Genomic DNA, 18,318 nt, shown 5'->3' on the forward strand with positions numbered 1-18,318 from the left:
GCACAGAGTTCACGTTGTATTAGTATATGATGTGAATATGATATTTATAGTGTTTTGGTAAATAAAGAAATCGGGAAGTGAAGATGAAGCAGGTTACGAGATTGTTTAGAACAACAATGAGCAGAATAATTAATAAGATGTATTGCATATTATTCATTTGAGATACAAGTAAAAACTATCCAGTTATTATCATTATTATTATTATTAATATTTTTTGGCTTATGGACGCTCGACGAAGCAAATTTGCGATCTTATATTCACAAGAGGTGTTTATCTCATTAAGTGGAATGATGGCGATTCATAGTGAACGTGTTACCTGTACGAAATAGTCCAGATGAAATGGTGAGCGACTGTTTATAGAAGAAGAGCGGTGGTCCGTAATCACGCAGATGTGCAGTGCTCATTTCCCCATTTAGTCTTCATGGGGAAAAACCTTCTTGGCAAAGCGATAAGGTCACAGTTTGGGGATTACCGTCATTCTGTTAGGAGTCGGGAAATACAAACCTTTCACAACTAACTTTGTCCCGACTTTCTGTTCAGCAGCAGTTTCTGATTAAGCCCTTAAAGGAAGAAAAAAAATTGTTATTGGTGATGAAGCTTGTGGTCTTGGGTTCTTTGTTGTTTGATGGTGTGATTTTGAGCATCACAACTACAAACATATGCTTGATTTTTTTTCTCTGCCTCGAACTGGAAGGTTGCTTTTTGAATAGATTCATCCTCTCGGGATTGTGTGACAAATCCTGTGCATAAATTTGGCTTAAAGGGACAGTGTGTTGGCTTGGGGAACATCTAGCGGTGTGGTTGAAGCTCTCCACCAACCGAATACCCCTCAGCTCACTCCTCCCTCTCAGGCGGAGCGGCCACGTGAGCCGCGCTGGACGAAAACCCGCCCACAGGCCGTCTTTATCATAGTGACACTACTTTTGGAGACACAGATGGCGGCTGGCGGCACCACGCTTCTGCACGGTATCGCAGTCTGAGATGCGTGACAGGGAACTAGAGCAGGCTTTAGGTAACAAATCTATGGATTTAGAATGTCTACAGCAAATTTAGTACATTTTGCGATTTATATTTAAAATCTGAAGGTGAGCAGACTATGTTAGTATTCAACGATCTGATTCAAGGCTCCTCATTTCAATGGCGATTATTCATCATAGTCAACTAAACAACACAAGGAACATAACACCATCAGAGGCTAAATATATTTTAAATTCATGAACATTTCTCTGGACCCCCCCCCCCCCCCCCCTCCACTGTCCTTCACCTGCCCGTCGTTCCCGTCTGTGGATCGCCAACATGGAATTCTATTCTAATCCTAAAGTTTATACATTTCTATAGTTTAACATTAAATACCACTCCATCAATGAGAAACATATATGACAATCTGACTGTTGGCAAGACTTGACTATTCACATCCCACTGTGTCAGTTCTTTCCCATCAAGCCCTCTGACTTGGTTATCCCCTCACTTTTCATCTAGCTGCTCGCCGGCCAGCGACCAATCAAATTGCTCGCACATGTCTCTTTGACAACATAATCAGCGAACGCGTTTCACGCTCAATTTCGGGTCTTTGTAATCAGTGTAATGGTCAGTCACCGTCGAGCTGTGTGGTTTCCATCACCGCTACTTACCCCAGCGCCCCCCCCCCCCCCCCGCACATCCTCCTCACAGCTGTGGTTTGTGCGTTTGCTTTCATACAAATGTCTTGTCTACTACGGGAACTGACTTTCTGTAAATGTGCCGTAGTGTAAGAAGACCTTCTACGTCTTTCTACGGTTCCTCTCTCCGACTGGCTCAGCAGATCGGCCTCCCACACATATTGAATTGTTCCCTTTGATATGAGCGTGTGTGGTCCCAGTGAAAGTATGAAAACCTATTGAAATTTGTGAAGGCACGCACACAGACTTCCTGGGAACAGCAGAGACAGCTGACTGTTCGGCAGCCAGAATGTGGCATTAGCGACAAACAAGGAATGTTGTTAATCAGATTTAGAGTCATTTCCTAAAAAAGGAGGAACACCTCCCCCTGCCCCTTCACACACTTTCCTTTTGATTGCCTAACAGCGCTTCAACAAGAGAAATAAGGAAGTCACCCTCTCCATTGAAGTCATATTTAATCTCCTCAACATCGTCGACAAAGGAAATCTTGTTTTTTTAACCATAACAAGACATTGAAGCGGCCGAAAGGAAAACAGTAAATCAAATCACTGTGTAATGTGAGTCGCTTGGAGTGAGAAACCCACAGATGACTATCGGCCAACTCTGCAACTCTCTGCACTGTTTCGCGGTGTTTTAGCATCTTTCAGCATATTTGGGTTTTCAGCCTCACAGTGAACACGGCGGAGTTTAACAGTAAGGAGTTGGTGGACACCAAAGACGGAGCTAAAAGAGATAATATGACACCGCGTGGTCCGTCATCAATGACAAAAAACGTAGAACCAATGATTGTATTGCACAGATTGTATTTCATGTCAATGGATTCTGAATAAATTCATTGCAAACCCCAGAAGCCGCGCTGTTAAATGTGTTTCAATCAGCGAGATCAACTAATACTGGAGTGAAGTTACAGACGCTCAGTTCTTTGAAGCCTTCGTTTGGTTGTAGATGTAGTGTGTTGCTGCTGAAACACGACATCATGGATTAAAATAAATGATGGAATAATAGTTAAATGTTTTAAGCGCAAGACATTAGCAAGAACTTTCCACATCCGATGTGAAAGCTCCTTTAGTGCTCACAACAACTTTGTTTTAAGGGTTAGAAAGAATGACTTGAAATTACAGCTTTCTTTTTTCAAGACAATATGTAAAAGGAACATTACAGAACAGAACAACGGAGCTTTCCATCCATTACTTTCTTATTTTCCCCACTTTTCTTTTAATAACAAGGTTAAGTAAAGTGTGTTAATGAAAACATCATGAGGGCCTTTGTACATTTCCTGAAAACAACAACACTAGTTATTGGACAAAAGTGATTACGCTGGCCCATTAAAAGCATACAACAGTACACAATTATCCTTTGGTGGACTTTCATTGGCTTCTTTCCTCTGTGGTTGACTCACCTTTATCCTCCTTTTCCAACATTTAAGTAATCCACGTGTCGGCTAGTGAGGGAATGCCAAAGACTCCTGTTGATTAACGACACGGAGATGCATTAGATGACCAGCTACACATGCATTTATGTATTGGTGCAGTTGCATTATTTGTTGTTGTTGTGCCCGGAGGGGAAAATGAGCGCATCGAACGAAGTGTGGAGCTGAAACACAGAGTTCCACACTCACACATTCACAGACACACAGACACACACACACACACACACACACACACACACACACACATTGATTCCGCCCGTCTCCATCTGTGTGCACGCAGAAGAAGAATCTCCGAGTTGAAGCAGTGGTGTCATTAAGGTCAAGGAGCATGTGATATCACGTCAGGGTGGGAGCTTCAGTCCACACGTGTGAGAACAAAGAGAACAAAGCCTTTGACTGAATGGGATTTCAACCATGAGAGACACCTCAAAGTCAGACTGCTTCGTATAATAAGGACCAAGCCTGTGTTTGAATTGTTCTGTCTCCAGTTGAACTTAGCAGCAAAACACCCAAAGTATCTTTTCCCTGCGTTTCCCATGAGTTTTAAAGATGCATAAGACCCTTACTACGAGAGGCCAGACAATTTGCAGGATATTCCCAAATATCATCAGAAATTGACAAAGAAAATCCTACCGTGAAAAATGGATCACATCCGGAGAAGAAGCCAAATCCTACTTTAACCACAACAGCCATGTGTCAATAAGTAATTAACAGTTACAGATACATGCGGGTGAAAACTGAGAGCTCTGGCAATAACCAGAGATATGAATGAACTCTAATGGGCGTGGACGGGGTACTATAGTAGCCTCAAGCACAAGATCTGTCTTGCTGCAGGTTTGACAGCTTATTTCTCTGCAGCACAAACTGTGCCGACATCATGCAACCGTCCACATGACTGAGGAACGAGCGAACACACCGCGACTAATTGTTGCATTTATATCTAAATGAAAAGGACGTTTTAGCTAGGAAACAGACTTCATTCTAAAAACCTACTGAATATTTTTAAATTTAGGCACCACCGTTTTAGACCAGTTGTTTCTATTTCTATGATAACAAATTTAATGCATTGACTCTCAAAATTGACTCACAAATGTTCGCCTTTCCTGTTTGCAGACAGAATTTGCTGGATTAACTGTTAGTCAGAGCGCAAACGAGGAGCTTCGCTCTGCTCCGGCCACCAGCAGACTGGTCTGCCAGCAGCGGCGAGCGGCATCGTTACTCGCCTCCTTTTCTGGGACCAACAGAGCATTGGAATCACTTTCCACAGAGAGTGGAATCAGTAACTGTGTGACCAATAATAATCAGTATTTCCACCACACAACTTTTGTTAACAATTCCTGGATGGTTATGTTGGATCTTCCTTTCATTGATTAACTTCAGGGACCTTGTGGTATAAAGTGAAGTGACCCCCCCCCCCCCCCCCACCTTAGGAGCTTGAGAGTATCTGTCAGCAGACCCCTGACACATGCTTAAATGTGTTGACATTTGAATGCATTTTTCAGGCAGATTTATTTAAGGAATTGAACTCCGATCAAGGCAACATTAGCTGCTATTAGCAAAACACCCCAAACACGAGCCAAACTGTCAGCATCTGAGTTATGAAATTATGTTCTTTTTGCAAAGAGTTCAACAACGTCATGGAAGTGCTTGAATAAAAAAAAAAAGTGGAATACATTATACTTCAGTGTTCACCCCAGAAAAAAGACTAATTCTGTCTGACTTGAATTCGTCCACACTCCTCTTGTTCCTGCCTGGTGCTCTGGTGTGCCTGGTATGTTAAACTAAAGTTAAACTGAATTATAGCGCGCTTGGTCCAGACTAAGAGTAATAAAGACGAGAATGGGATCTACTGTTTACATTGTGTTCCATATGTGTTTCTATAATAAAAATCGGACCAAAGAATTGAGCTTTACGCACAACGAGCTAGTTGGAAAGTTGTTCTGCATTTACTGTAAGAGACGTAATCCAAGAGTTGTTTATTTACTACCTTCGTTCCAGCCTGCTTTCCCCCCCTGTGTTTAACCTTTAAGTGTGCATATATAAAAATGATTATTTTCTAATCATATTCTTTGTTCTTGTTCCACCGCGGGCCGGTTGATTCTCTGCCAGCGGCCGTAAAAAAAGACCACTTTGTTAATGCTGTAACTGTTGCACAATGGGGGTTGCATTTCACTTACTTTATGAGCAGTGTAGAGAGCTGTGTGTGCTTCTGGCTGAGATGTGTGCGTGGGATTGTATGTGTGTGTGTGTGTGTGTGTGTGTGTGTGTGTGTGTAGGGCGAATTCAGCTTGTTAAATGTGAGAATCTCAGTGCTGATTGTTTGCCTGGCGAGATATTGGTACCGACTCTAGTAACTTTCCCCGTCAGCTCATCTTTGACCTGTTTGGTTCCTGGGCTGAGAAGGATTCCATGTCCTCACAATGCCTGGAGATATATGGTATTTAAGCTGTGCCTCTAAAAATGCATCTCTCCTACTTGTAAATGAAGGAACGGGTCTCTGAGCAGCTGTCAACGCGAGATTAATCCATGTAAATCTTTGATGTGATGCCCAACTTTGCATAATGATCTGCAGAACAGGAGCATGGGCGAGCTTTTCCCCACAGGTTTAGGTAATTAATGGTATTTAGAGCAGTGTGTGCTCCTCAAAAGGATCCAGCAATAGCTCCTGTTACATGTTAGTCTGTCCAATTTAGATGTGTTTGTTTGCTTTTGATTACGGGACGCCGGGTGGGTCTCAACCCCAGCCGCTATTGGCCGACCATGAGGGTCTGTTTTCCCTCAGGGGGTAATGCCAGGTCCCATAATCCTGGCTAACACTGTAGCAGCCGATGGCTGTCAAACAGGCCTGAGTTTAGACACAGTAACTGAAAATAACTCGTAGTATTTGTTTTTACCTCCTTAAGCGGGCCAGATGGGTGGGGTTTACCACATCTGTGCAATTTGGATAGTATTGGGGAGGCTAGAAACCACGGAAAGTGTACGCGTGCCGTCAAACGCTTTGCTGAAACGTCTTTGTGCGGCGCTAAAAGACAGGCCTCACTCATTGGGTCGATCTTCGCAGGGTTAACAGTTGTTTTTCAGATACTAATGTGAACCAGGCTCAGCGTCATCCACCGCTAGTCTGGTCTTTGTTTTTTAGCGGGATTTAAATGTAAACCACGCGCACGTTTATTGCAGTGAGTAACTTTTATATAAAGCAGCGGTGATGTGACTGTCGTGAGACTTGAGCTGAGAAGAGGCGGAGCTACAGTCTGTCTGTCAAACATAAAGCTACAGTCAATTAGCACAGAGATTGGCAAGCGGGTGAAGCTGTTAGCTTTGCTCAGCTCAAAGGTAAACACATTAACAAGGCCCTCTAAGCTCGGTTGGTGGCTCCTCTACCCTACTGGTCAGCCGACGTCCTCACCTTAAAAGCTGAACAGAACAATGAAGTCAAAATGTTCCCATAAGGCTTTCTTTGCTTTTCCCAACTTTTCTTATCTGCCGAAAATCTCGAGTTTCACCTTTACGGGAGGCGAGTCTGTGGGTGGGACGGCATGAGCAAGAAATGACTACGTGCGGGAGACTTGGTAGGAGTGTTTATTTCCACTTACTGGACAACGTCGTCTCAAAAACCTTTATTTAAGGTTTTATATGACAGAGGAGGCAGAGCGGCTGAATCCATTAAGGCTGTGCGTCAGGGATGGGGAGGACGGGTCAGTCTCTGTGGCTCTTAACCTTCTACTATTTAAAAAGTTCATCAGTACGTCGACAGCACGTTGAGGAAGATGTAACCGCTGCTCGGTTCTAGGGGAAGAAAACCTGATGCAATGCAGATACTTTCACACACCATATTGTGCCTGTCCTTCACTTAAGCCCACGAAAGTTGAGCTGGAGCTCCATGTTTTCTATGTCTCTGTCTGCATTGGCTCATAAGGCGGCACATCATGATTTAGTTTTACTCTGAGCCGTCAAACAACAGAATTTCTACTATACTTCAGTGCCAGGGCTGAAATCCCATCTATTTGTCTGGCTTGTTCTGCACATATCGTTACGCTGAGGGAAGTTGGATTGGTGTCCTCTAAAGTATTATTTTCAGTTTGGTTAAATATCCTTTCACATTTTTTGAGTCTTCATCGGTTTGAGGACTAAAACACGCTGCAATAAGAGCAGTTCTCTTCACTAATATGAACACTATGCAAACTGATTCATTTGCATGGGACACAGGTGCTATTCGCTCACCAGTTGGAAGACTTTTCACCACATGAATGATGATTAGGTTGCTGGGATTTAGCTGTCAGTGCTGGCAGATGCTCTGTGGTAACCGTGAAGTAAAACAAAAACACCAATTTACTTCACCACATTTTGGATTCACAACCTGTGCTACAAGTTTGAATTCCTGTGTCACTTCCCGATTGTCAGATGAGAATGACAACGATATATAATAGAATGTGATAGAAGAAATAAACATCCAAGTAGTTTGAGTGAGTTGCTGTCGTCGGCGTCATTTGTAGCCCTGCTGAGGTTCAAGGGTTGAACGGAAATATCTCCACGCAAACGGTGTTCCTGTTCCTCAGACAATTGTCCAGACGAACGAGTGTCCCGGATACTTAAAAAACAATGTTATTGGCAGTCGCTACGGAGTAGGATGGTTGAAGACGCAGAGACATCAGACGGGACGTCTCGGAGGGCTTCTAGAGCAGTCAAACTTATTAAATCACCAACAATAATATAAACGCAAAGGCATAAATGGGCAGAGTGCTTTGTTGACAGAGTGAATAAACCGGGGGCACGCGGTTAATCTGTTACACCAACTACTTCATGACATCAGCGGCTTGGCTTCGATACCATCTACACGTTGTTCACGTCTGTCTGATTGCCCTTAATATGTTTGGAGAAAATCTGTCTCCAGGCAACAATTTCAATGTTGTTCAAAATACAGTCGGGCATCGTGATGAGGAGGGAGAGGCAGAGTGAAAGTTGTGGTTGCATGCATGCAAGCTCCGCACATGCACTTGGACTGTGGATCGCTTTTTTGAAAAGATTGTCCGATAGGAGTTGGCAAGTGAAGGATAGAAACTGGGCTTTTTTCGTCTCTGGCTGCGTTTCATTTTCCATCACCTTCTTCCCTCCATACCTCCGCTAATGAGATCTGCTGCGTCGGATCGAGAGCCCCAACAAACTCAACGCTGTTTACTTTGAGGGGGCCGTGGGTGAAGACGGCGTTTTCTTGAGAATTGCTCAATTTCTGTTCCTTTATTTTGGTCTTTTATGAAACAGCCTCAACACGCTATCATTGAGTGTGAGGAATCCAGATCTAATCAAGAGCTCCTGGTGTTATTTCATATAACAGTAGAAACACAAAGCTGCTGGCACACTGTTTCCCTGCAGAGGACTCTGGTGCTCCTCACTGCACGCCTCCTCGCTCTCTCTCTCGCTCTCCTCACTAACCCACAACTCCATCTTCCTGCTAAAGTTTGTGCTCCCCCTTGAAATCCTTCAGACCTTCAATATATTTGAGGCGGCTGCAAAGCCAAGAACCATTACTGCTGTCAGAGAAGAGGCCGACTTCCAGCGGCGGAGTAGAACCGGCTCACTAATAGATCACGAGAGACCCGAGGGGAGACGGGACCGGACGGGGGGGGGGGGAGAAGGACTCCCATTGCTCTGAATATGGTTTGGGTCTTTTGAAACCTAATAGAGGTTCGAACCGTCTTCAGCCAAAGTTTAATTAGATAAACAAGCCTTTAGGTGGAGGACGGAGCAGAGCCGCTCGCACCCTCGTCACAGTAGCCTAAACAAAGAAAGGCAGCTGCCGCCGAGTGCTGTGGAAGTGAACCACGTGTCCAATTTTGCACGTTAGTTTGGCATAATTTCAGATTCCGCTGAATACAGCCTTTGTTCACGAACAGTATAACTAGAAAGAACGCAAAAGGAGCCAAAAGGAAAGCAGTTCCTCGCGGAGCGAGAAAACGGCTCAATGTGTTTCGGACGTCAACTGTCAGGTGAAAAGAAAAAAAAAAAAAGAAAAAAAAGTGAGGTTAAATATGTCATTTCTAACACGTTGCTGTATTCCTCGGCGCAGTGGCTGATCGGCGACAGGGACAGTCACTGCGGGGTCATCTGCTCTCGGACACAGGGCAAGCCGGTGTGCGGCTCGGACGGCCGCAGCTACGAGACGGGCTGCGAGCTGCAGAGGGCGCGCTGCAAAGACAGAGCGCTGGCGCTGGCCCACCGCGGCCGCTGTCGAGGTGAGGATTCAACCCCCGGGGTTCCACCCGCGGACAGAAACTCCGATTAGTCATCCGTGACTCTCTCATGCCAGGAACCAGAGAGCGTTTCATGACGCGCATGCTTGCACACTGTTTGTCTTACTTCCACGGTTCTTGTCAGCACTTGGCACTGGAAGTTTTAGTTCTCATTAATGCACTGACCAGGATTTCCCCAAACTGTCTGTGGTAACAGATGCGGCACTCCTTGACAGTAGTATAACTTTGAGAGATAAAATATGTATTCTGCTCTTCAAATTTGGATGGATACGATTTTTCTTCTATTGCCCATTTCTGCCTCCATGGCCGCCAGAAAGCTTTCCCCAGAAAATCTGCCTAACAGGCTTTGATATTTGATCCAGTCGCATGCTGCCCTCCCTTAACCGTGCCAAGACTCCACAAAGCCGCAAGTGACTTTTCTGTTTCAGGTAAAAATTGGGTGAAAATCGATCAGTTGCCGCCGGCTCCGGCACCAACTTCCACGTCCGAGACGGGGGACGTGGAGCTGAAAGGTAAGGCCGCTAAACGCCCTTTGAATTTCACCAACGGGACCAGATGGAGGATGGAGCTCAAATGTTATGACTTGTCCTCTGTAGCAAAGACTCAGCGGCAGCACTAAATCACAGACTTCATACTGCACGCGGGAATGCACCGTTTCACTTGAAACGAAAGCTGTTACAGCTCTGAGCAAAAACCAAGACGGAAAAGTAGAAGATGTCAGACGAGGAACTTAACTGAAGATGTCTTTCATTTTCCGCCCGGGCTGCAGGCGTGTACGTTTTTACAGACCAGGATCACACACTTCCTCGCTCTCTGGATGCCAGCCGCCCAACGGCCTCAGAGATTGATAGGTCCGGAGTCAAGGTTGGAACTTGGCATTTCCTCCCTGTTCGTCAGCCCCAATTCTTGTATTAAGAAAACAACATTCCCCAACAAATCCATTTCTGGAGGGAATCTTGCGTCGCCTGTATGCTAATACGTGTTTTGGTTTCATAATAAACGGCGTGCCAGGGAAAGCAGAGCTGGGCAAAGCTCACCAAGTCTCCGTAAGTGCAGTAAACCTGTTTTGTTGCAGTGGAACGGCTGATTTATTTAAGCAGGCAGTTCATTAACAGCACCCCTTGGCAACGCCTGGCAAAGGCCTTCTGAGGTGTGCGTGGGATTCAGATCAAACACGACTGATCACTTTGACTATAAAAGGTATAAATCAGGTAACGGCTTGCCTGCTTGTTCGGTGTTTCGCTGTCAATCATCGTCAAAAAGTTCCTCCTTGCAAACAAAGGAATTAGAAAGCCAGGTTTTTTTCATGTAGCACGTGTTTGGCGCACGATCAAACTCTTGTAACAACATACGCCTTTGGATGTGCTGTTATTTCTGCCTTTTCACAACTTTTAGTTACGGACTAGTATGAGTGATTTGTTGGGGTCTTCAGTAGGACATTGGACTGATTCTGTTTGTTTAATACGTTTCTCTCTAAATTAGGATTAGATGTACTCTCACTCCAAGGCCACATTATACATTTCTGGTCCGTCCTTTTCGGGGACCTCAGCAGCCAGTTCTGTCTCTGCCAGTTTTTGACTTTGGAGGAGACAACATGTCTGTCTCCTTTCTGGTCCAGAGACACGTTTTTAATAAAACTTTCCTGGTTGGTGTGTGTGTGTGTGTGTGTGCACACACAAACAGTCGACCATGTAGCTCAACTCCACGGGAGCTGAGAGTGCAATAAAAACAGTAGTTGCTGACGGGTTTTTGAGCCGGCGACCAGCTGGTTCGGAGCCCACTTCTGTCTCCGACCTTTCTGCCACTTCCATCCGTGTCTCCTGAGAGCAGCAACGCAGTCAGTCACTCCGTTTCCACCCACATCTCTAAATATCAGCGTGGAGTCCATGACGCACTGACCAGGTGGTTTGGACGGAGAAATAATAACCAACGCTCTTCTCCCTTTATGTCCATGAAAAGGTGTCCTCGAGCAAGGCACTCAAGCGTCCAGTCAGTGAAGAGCACGCAGCGCTCAGCTCCTGCCCGGCGTGAACGGGGTGTTGTTGACACAGAACACACGTCTTCAGAAAAAAAAACAGACAACACAACAGCAGCGCCGTGTGTACTCGGTGTGTGAGAGCCGGCTGTCCTGTTAATCTGTTACAGATGCAGGTCAGTCCAAGTGTCGCGTCGAGAGGAACCAGGCCCTGGAACAAGCCAGGAGACCTCAGGAGGCCCTGTTTATCCCAGAATGCAACGACGATGGGACGTTCACGCAGGTTCGTCGTGCCACAACCACACATTGACCCAAATGCTTCATCCCAGTGGTTTCTCTCAGCAAGGAAACATATGGACAAACATGCATATCTTATTTAACTTTATCTTATTTTATTCTTATATTTTATTCTCATATCGCACCAATGCACCAAGTCAAAGTCCTCTATGTGTAACATATATGGCAATAAATGGCTTCTGATAATGATTCTGATTCTGATTTCTTCCCCGTTATCCTTTTCTCAAGACTTTCCCGTGAAATCTTCTATTGTTGCTCATAATGTGGGTGATTTGGTCGGCGTATTTAACCGCACCAACCGCATCATGCACATTACGACGCTATTGGTGCGATTCACCTTCTTTTTTTCTGCCTCTGCAGGTCCAGTGCCACACTCTGACAGGTTACTGCTGGTGTGTCACCAGTGACGGCAAGCCAGTGAGTGGCTCCTCGGTGCACAACAGGACTCCGGTGTGTTCAGGTACTGGGGGAAGAGGGGGGAAAACGAGCCCCTCGGCCTGTGGACAAAATGTCTTTTTTGTGAGAATCTCATTGGCAGCGCAGCTTGCATCCGTCCTGCATTGCTTATTAGTGATTAGTGTAACTTCAACGGTAACGTCTAACAGGTTGTGTGACTTAAAGTCCCGTGGAATGGTTGGATGTTCTTTATTAGGGTGGAGAGGCAGCATAACGGGCATAGAAATTCTTTCAATGGTGTATGTAAGATCTCGGCAGCCGGGAGTCTCTGGAAGCAAAGCCACCGAGGTTTGAGCCAATTATCTCTCAGTCACTTTAGGAACTGGAGTTTTTTGACACAGTTGAAGCAGAAATAGTTCATTCGTAGTGCTTTATCGAACTAAAGGTTCAGGATGGCTGCAGCACATTTGCACGCTCAGGCCTGTGCGTTACAGCTAAAGCGGGTGTGTCTTTTTTTTTCATCGGGTGGGCACATCTGTATTGCATGTCTCGTGGCATACAGCAGGTGCAGGGACAACGAGAAAGGCTAATGGGCACAAATCATTCATCCTGCCCTCAGCAGGCCAGTGGAGAGGGAGCCGCGCGCTGAACACTCATCCTGGATGGGAACACTTTATGATAATCACCATCATTTTCCCTCAGAAGATAATACACATGGGTCTTTGCCAGAACTGGATTGCACAGACCACTGGAGCATATGGTGCAAATTTAGTGTGGAGAGTGCGGTGAGAGCGGTCGCATGCCCCTCTGAAGCAGCTCAGCAGAGCGCCCGAGGCTTCCCGCCCTGGCTTTTTCCTCATCTCCCCCCTGTCTGCCTTCCTTTCTCTGCATTTCCCCACCTGTGCCACTAATCACCAGTATGGTTTCCCTTGGCACCTGCTGAGTCGCAGTCCTTTCAGTGGGATCAGTAAATGGAGCATGGTCGCGTATCCATTCGGACGGGAAACCACTTCTGCCACGTACAAAAGCCTACTGTGCTGAGGCCGAGCGCAGGTTCAGAGTCAATCTCAAGTTATGTCGTGTTTCTGCAGCAAACAAAGCTTTTTATGGGATGAAACAATTCATTGTGCAGCTAGAGAATGACTCTTCTGTGCACCACAGGACCCGAATGTGTATTTGGTAAAAATAAAAAGAGCCAGGCTTGTTGATTATATGCTCATGGATTTAAAAAAAAAAAAATCCTTTGGATACAAGGTTAAAAAAAAGAGAAATTCTAGTGTATCAAATCGTTATGGAAGTGGCCCCGTTGTTTCAGCTGTTTGTCCACATGAACCAGCTGGAGGATTCATCAATCCTTACTCTTCCGTCAGTTACCACAGTTCATTCATTGTCTTCTTCCAAGCTTCTATCGCTCTCCTTTCCCTCGAAAGTCACCTCTGTAAAGAAAAAAAGAATAGGGACCAGATTGGAACTACATGGCAAAGCAGATTTACTTCTCTGTAAATGTACCCAGTGATGGCTTTGGTTATGTAATGTAATTGTTTTGGTCTGAAAATGTAACTCTGTCTGAGCATTTAGTCGATTCATCTTTTTTTTGTTTTTCGAGCAAAAACATTAACAGTCTATTGTTTCGAGCTTCTTAAATGAGACCAGGTCCAGGTCTAAATAAAGTTGATCAAATTCTTAAAGGTAGTTTAAGGAACAACAGTGTCTCTACCGGTCTCCTTTTTTGTCCTCCATAAGATCCAATATGTTCATTGTTTCTTGCAAAGGTATGTATGACACTGGGACCAGAATCTGGTATACAGTAAACCTAAAACCGAATCCAGCTGCTCCAAATGTACCTGCCCCCGTAAACTATGACCCAAATCAATCATCTCACATACATTTGCAGGAAACTTCCGTGAATTTATGGGAACTCATGCTGGGACAAGTGGATTGTCAGGTAGTACATTTCCTTCCAGTTGCCTTGACTCGAAATGCCTCCACTCTGGACTCTTGAGCTCTTTTCCCTCATGCATCTCTGCATGCGCGACTACTTGCATGTACCAAACCGTATTTCAATCTGCAAATGTACTTCTGAATTGAACTGCATATGCACAGACGGCGCAGATCACACGGGTTTGCATTAGTCATCATTCAAATAATGCAAATCGCCTAATGTTTCAATGTGCTCCTGCTATCAAGTACTAACAGAATATAATTATCAAACCTTCTCAAACTAAGTTAAGGTGTCAGTGTTTTTTCAAAATGATAAGATTGACTCAAGCTTTTGCTGAATAATTAACTTAAAATTCGATCTGTGTACATTTTGTGTTTCTCACTGCTGGTAAAATGGACAGACGGCGTTTTGGAATCAGACTCTTGAAATGTCCCACAGGAGTTGGCGCTGCCTCCTAGTCTTCGCTCTGTACCTGTCATGTTTTTTTTACTCTTGTCTTCACAGGGTCAGTAACCGACAGACCACCCGGGCCACCGAACCCTGGTAGAAAAGGTGAGTTGGGATCGGCTGTAAGTTTTGCGTGTGTTTTTGTGTGCACATGCATGTGAGTGTTTCCATTTGAGCGAGACAAAGAGTTCAAAATGTCTTTTGACCTGGTTTGGTTCTGTCTGATCCGTGCAAAGTCCGTGTTTGCGCAGAGCAGAAAAATACATGACTGATGTTTCACTTTCACACGCACGAGTATTTGGATTTAAATGTTCTTTATATTTAAATAATACATCTTCAAACTAGTGTTTTGTAAGCATGTTGCAGACAGCAGTGTATTTGTGAAACAGTGGTTTTGCTCTAGTCTTCTAGTCTTCCTTCAAATGGGATCTGTTGCTGAAACTGCAACAGTTTCTTTACTATTAAGCACTTGAATTGTTTCTGAACCCGGAGGTTATTTAATACAGGTTGTTTAGGGTTTGCTGTCGATGCTTCCATTAATTGTGTTTCTTTCCCCCTAGCAGTCTGTAGCTCACAGTCCAGACCTGGATCAAACAGTAATTGACAAATACTGTAAGTTACAGAATTTGTTTCCACATGCAGCTCAGTCCACACTGGAGTGTAAAAAATGAGTCAAAAGGGAATAAAGTAAGCGGCGGTGCTTATTTCTGACCCGAGGTCTCACCTGACTGAGATCAACGCTGTAGCTATTTTATTATTTACAGTTTGACCAGATCAGGTCAGTTTGTCCTCATTTGTTCCAATATGCGGAGAAGCCGTCTGATTCAAGGACTTTAGTGTTTGTAGAATGACTCCAGTTGTCTGTGGTTTGCTTTTGATCGCATTATTCCCAAAGGAACTTTCCAGATGCTACAGCACTGCACATGGGTGAGTATTCTAGGAAACTGAATTTACAGCATCATCTAAGATCCATTACAACTTATCAATTCCCCAAATAGAACACTGACTTTGACTCTGTGCTACACCGCACAATTACACCGTGATGTTTAGGACGTTTAGGACATCGACCTTGTCTACCCAAGGCACCCTTTGTTTAAGAAAACTGGGAATGAAAGTACACACTTTAGTTGCTATGATACAGAATGTGCACATTGGGTTAGCTCTGGATGACGGGGAGGCGGCAGCGCGAGGCGAGAGACGGGGCGGTCGGTTTTGGTCACGGCCCACGGCTGGGTGAAAAAGGGACAGTAATCAGTGCAGTATTTTCCTCCCTTGACGCTCTGCACCTCATCACGCTTCTGCCGTTTGTATCACAGTGTAAATATGCAAAAAAACGTGCACATAGTGGCCGTTGCTTGTCAATAGCGTTGTATTACAATATGATGGTCATTGAGACTCCAAATGAAAGATCATGACAATCGTGAGGGTGATGCTCGGGGAGAGACCACGAGGTAATCACATCCTTAAGTGTTTACCCGCTTGGGGAAAGTAATGTTTTCATATTTCTACTGAACAAATGGCTGATTGTCAGTGGGAAAACCCCAAAGAGCCTTATTTTTGAACAACATGAATATCCAGAACAAATTTTGGCAAAGTGGAATCAAGTGGAGACGACCTGCATTATGGCCCAACGTGACCACATACACCGGATGAGCGATATCAAGCAGACCGACTCAGCGAATCAACATCTGAAGTCCTCTTATCTCAGACCAGGAGTCCGTCCACCTTAGTGTTCAGATTAGTTGTGAGTGAGCGACACCTGCGCTGCGTTCATGCGGGTCCTCGTGTGTGTGTGTGTGTGTGTGTGCGCGTATGTGTGTGTGTGTGTGTGCGTGTGTGTGGTTTACATGGCGATTGTGATGTGCAGCCTGATCATGTTGGTGTGAGAAGTGGATTCCTGTGTGTGTGTGTGAGCGATGTGGAGCCACATGTTTGTGATTGCTTCTCTGTCTTTCTCTCCGTCTGCGTCTCTATCTGTCTTGGCCGGGCCATGTGCAAATCCCAACCATTCAACAGTTCTGGAGAGTAGATTGTATTAACCTCAATAATGGTAGTCTCCTTCCGTTTCTTTCTCACTCTCAACCCAGATGATGGCTCCAAGCCCACGCCCACCATGGAGACTCACGTCCCCCCCGAGGGTGACGGTAAGGCTCCTGTTGTTCCCCCTCCACCTGTGCTAAGATCCTCCCTCCAGGTGCAGAGAATGTTTCCATGGCGACGCGACTCACAAGGTCTCTTTTGTGTGCTGGAAACCGGTTGGTTCTCAGATTGTTCCGACGCCTCAGCGAAGCTGCAGTGTGTCAGGAGTATTAATATTCAAACCGAAGACGCCGTTTCCTAAGAATGCACCATTGTATTCAACGGAAAACTCCCAAGTGTTGAAAATAACAGATGACATATTTGATATTTTTGGAAGTGCTGGGATCTCGACTGCAATTTCAATTTTTAAGTTTGTGGGCAAAGTTTGGCTGTTAAAGTGTTTGAAGTACGCTGCTGGTGCTGGCGGGTCAGGGCTGAATATTTCTTTGACAATCATCTGACGTTATGGATTCTATTGATCTGTGCTCCGTCCTCCTGTCATCGCAGAAATAACCGCCCCAACGCTGTGGATAAAACAGCTGGTTTATAAGGACAATAAGCAGAACAGCTCCTCTTCAAGAAAGCAAGGTGAGACAAAGAAACTCACCATTCTGAGACCTTTATTTTTATAAGGGCTTTATGAATATGAAACACTTAATCACACTTAAAAACAGTTCAGAACAATCAGGCAACGCCGTAGCATAGAAATAGAGCCTCAACACGTCACTGATAAACCGCCCACTCAAATGTCATGTTTTTAGCATTAATAAATTACCCCGTATTGATCTCGTAAACTTTGAGGTGACGTATTCCCGGTGTTTGTTTTCTTTCCTTTGGTCTAATTTGTTTTTGGGCAGCTTTAAAGAATGTATCGTAGGTGAGAGCGATTCTCTGTGACAGCTCTTTAAAACCTCTGTGGGAAAAAACAGCTTCCTGTTTCCAATTAGCATCCAGTGTCCTGCGAGTACGAGCAGCAAGGCCGAGAGGCTGCAGAGGACGTGTCATCGCGTCTGAGAGAGACATGAGCGCCGTGTGTGTCCTGTGTGTGATTTTTGGTGTGTGTTTCAAAAGGACATAGTGTGTATGTGTGTTTGTGAAAGAATGTGTGTGCATGCAAATGTCCGTATTCAGAGTTTGGCAGCAACAGTTGGGACGTTCGTTTACTTTTTAAAATATGCCCTCTTGATAGTTAACGTCATTACAGCAGTTATTTCAAAGACTTATTTAAAAACCTCATTATTCTCTCCCTAACCTGGTTCTTTCTTTGCATTTGAAAACATTCTAATCCCAAAATGTGACCTTCCCTGCTTGGAACTGTTTGCAATGTTTGGTGCAGCAAACCGTCAATGTTTAGAGCCTTTTTCTCCTCACACACTGGAAACCCTGAGTCTCCCTTTCATTCACATCAACTACCGTATTCCTTCACTGGATTTCTGGACACCCCATAATTAGGATCAAGAGCGATATGCTGTTCGAGTGAAGCAAAGATCCCTTTTCAAAATCGATGCTTGGTTGCCAGACTGTTGTGCAGCTCATTTATAAAAGTGTGAAGGGAACAAAAAAGAAAAAAGAAAAAACTAACCACTTACACCCCCCACACACACACCATGCGGTGAGGCAAAGAAAATAAAAACCAAATGTTGACGGGAAGTAGTCCGATCGGGTTATCCAAGAACATGAGTTAGGATAAAAATCTCAAGGCTGTATTTAAACGATATCTGCATACGTGGTTTATGGCGGCGCGAGCGCTTCCGCTTCTTACGGCAGCGAACGAGCCGACCAACGATGTGCCGAAACGTCTCCATCATCTCTGGCTCGTGTACCTGCATACCTACTCACACAGTTCC

At 44.8% G+C, this 18,318-nt stretch overlaps 1 protein-coding gene across 16 annotated transcripts in view; it reads left to right on the forward strand.

Annotated features, from left to right (window-relative positions):
• smoc1 (SPARC related modular calcium binding 1) overlaps nucleotides 1–18,318 on the forward strand; it is a 35,153-nt gene that overhangs the window by 2,480 nt on the left and 14,355 nt on the right. For 4 of the 16 annotated variants that reach the window (XM_078089796.1, XM_078089798.1, XM_040199393.2 and 1 more), the window contains exons 2-9: nucleotides 9,152–9,317; nucleotides 9,764–9,847; nucleotides 11,481–11,593; nucleotides 11,968–12,067; nucleotides 13,898–13,948; nucleotides 14,450–14,497; nucleotides 16,480–16,536; nucleotides 16,979–17,059. In XM_078089796.1, coding sequence (XP_077945922.1) covers nucleotides 9,152–9,317; nucleotides 9,764–9,847; nucleotides 11,481–11,593; nucleotides 11,968–12,067; nucleotides 13,898–13,948; nucleotides 14,450–14,497; nucleotides 16,480–16,536; nucleotides 16,979–17,059 — 700 coding nt within the window. Of the gene's footprint in view, nucleotides 1–9,151; nucleotides 9,318–9,763; nucleotides 9,848–11,480; nucleotides 11,594–11,967; nucleotides 12,068–13,897; nucleotides 13,949–14,449; nucleotides 14,498–16,446; nucleotides 16,537–16,978; nucleotides 17,060–18,318 lie in introns of all 16 variants that reach the window. The other 12 variants (XM_040199390.2, XM_040199392.2, XM_040199389.2 and 9 more) reach the window with 3 other exon arrangements.

Source organism: Gasterosteus aculeatus, chromosome 15 (genome assembly GCF_964276395.1).
Source record: "Gasterosteus aculeatus chromosome 15, fGasAcu3.hap1.1, whole genome shotgun sequence".
In the NCBI taxonomy this organism is placed as follows: domain Eukaryota; kingdom Metazoa; phylum Chordata; class Actinopteri; order Perciformes; family Gasterosteidae; genus Gasterosteus; species Gasterosteus aculeatus.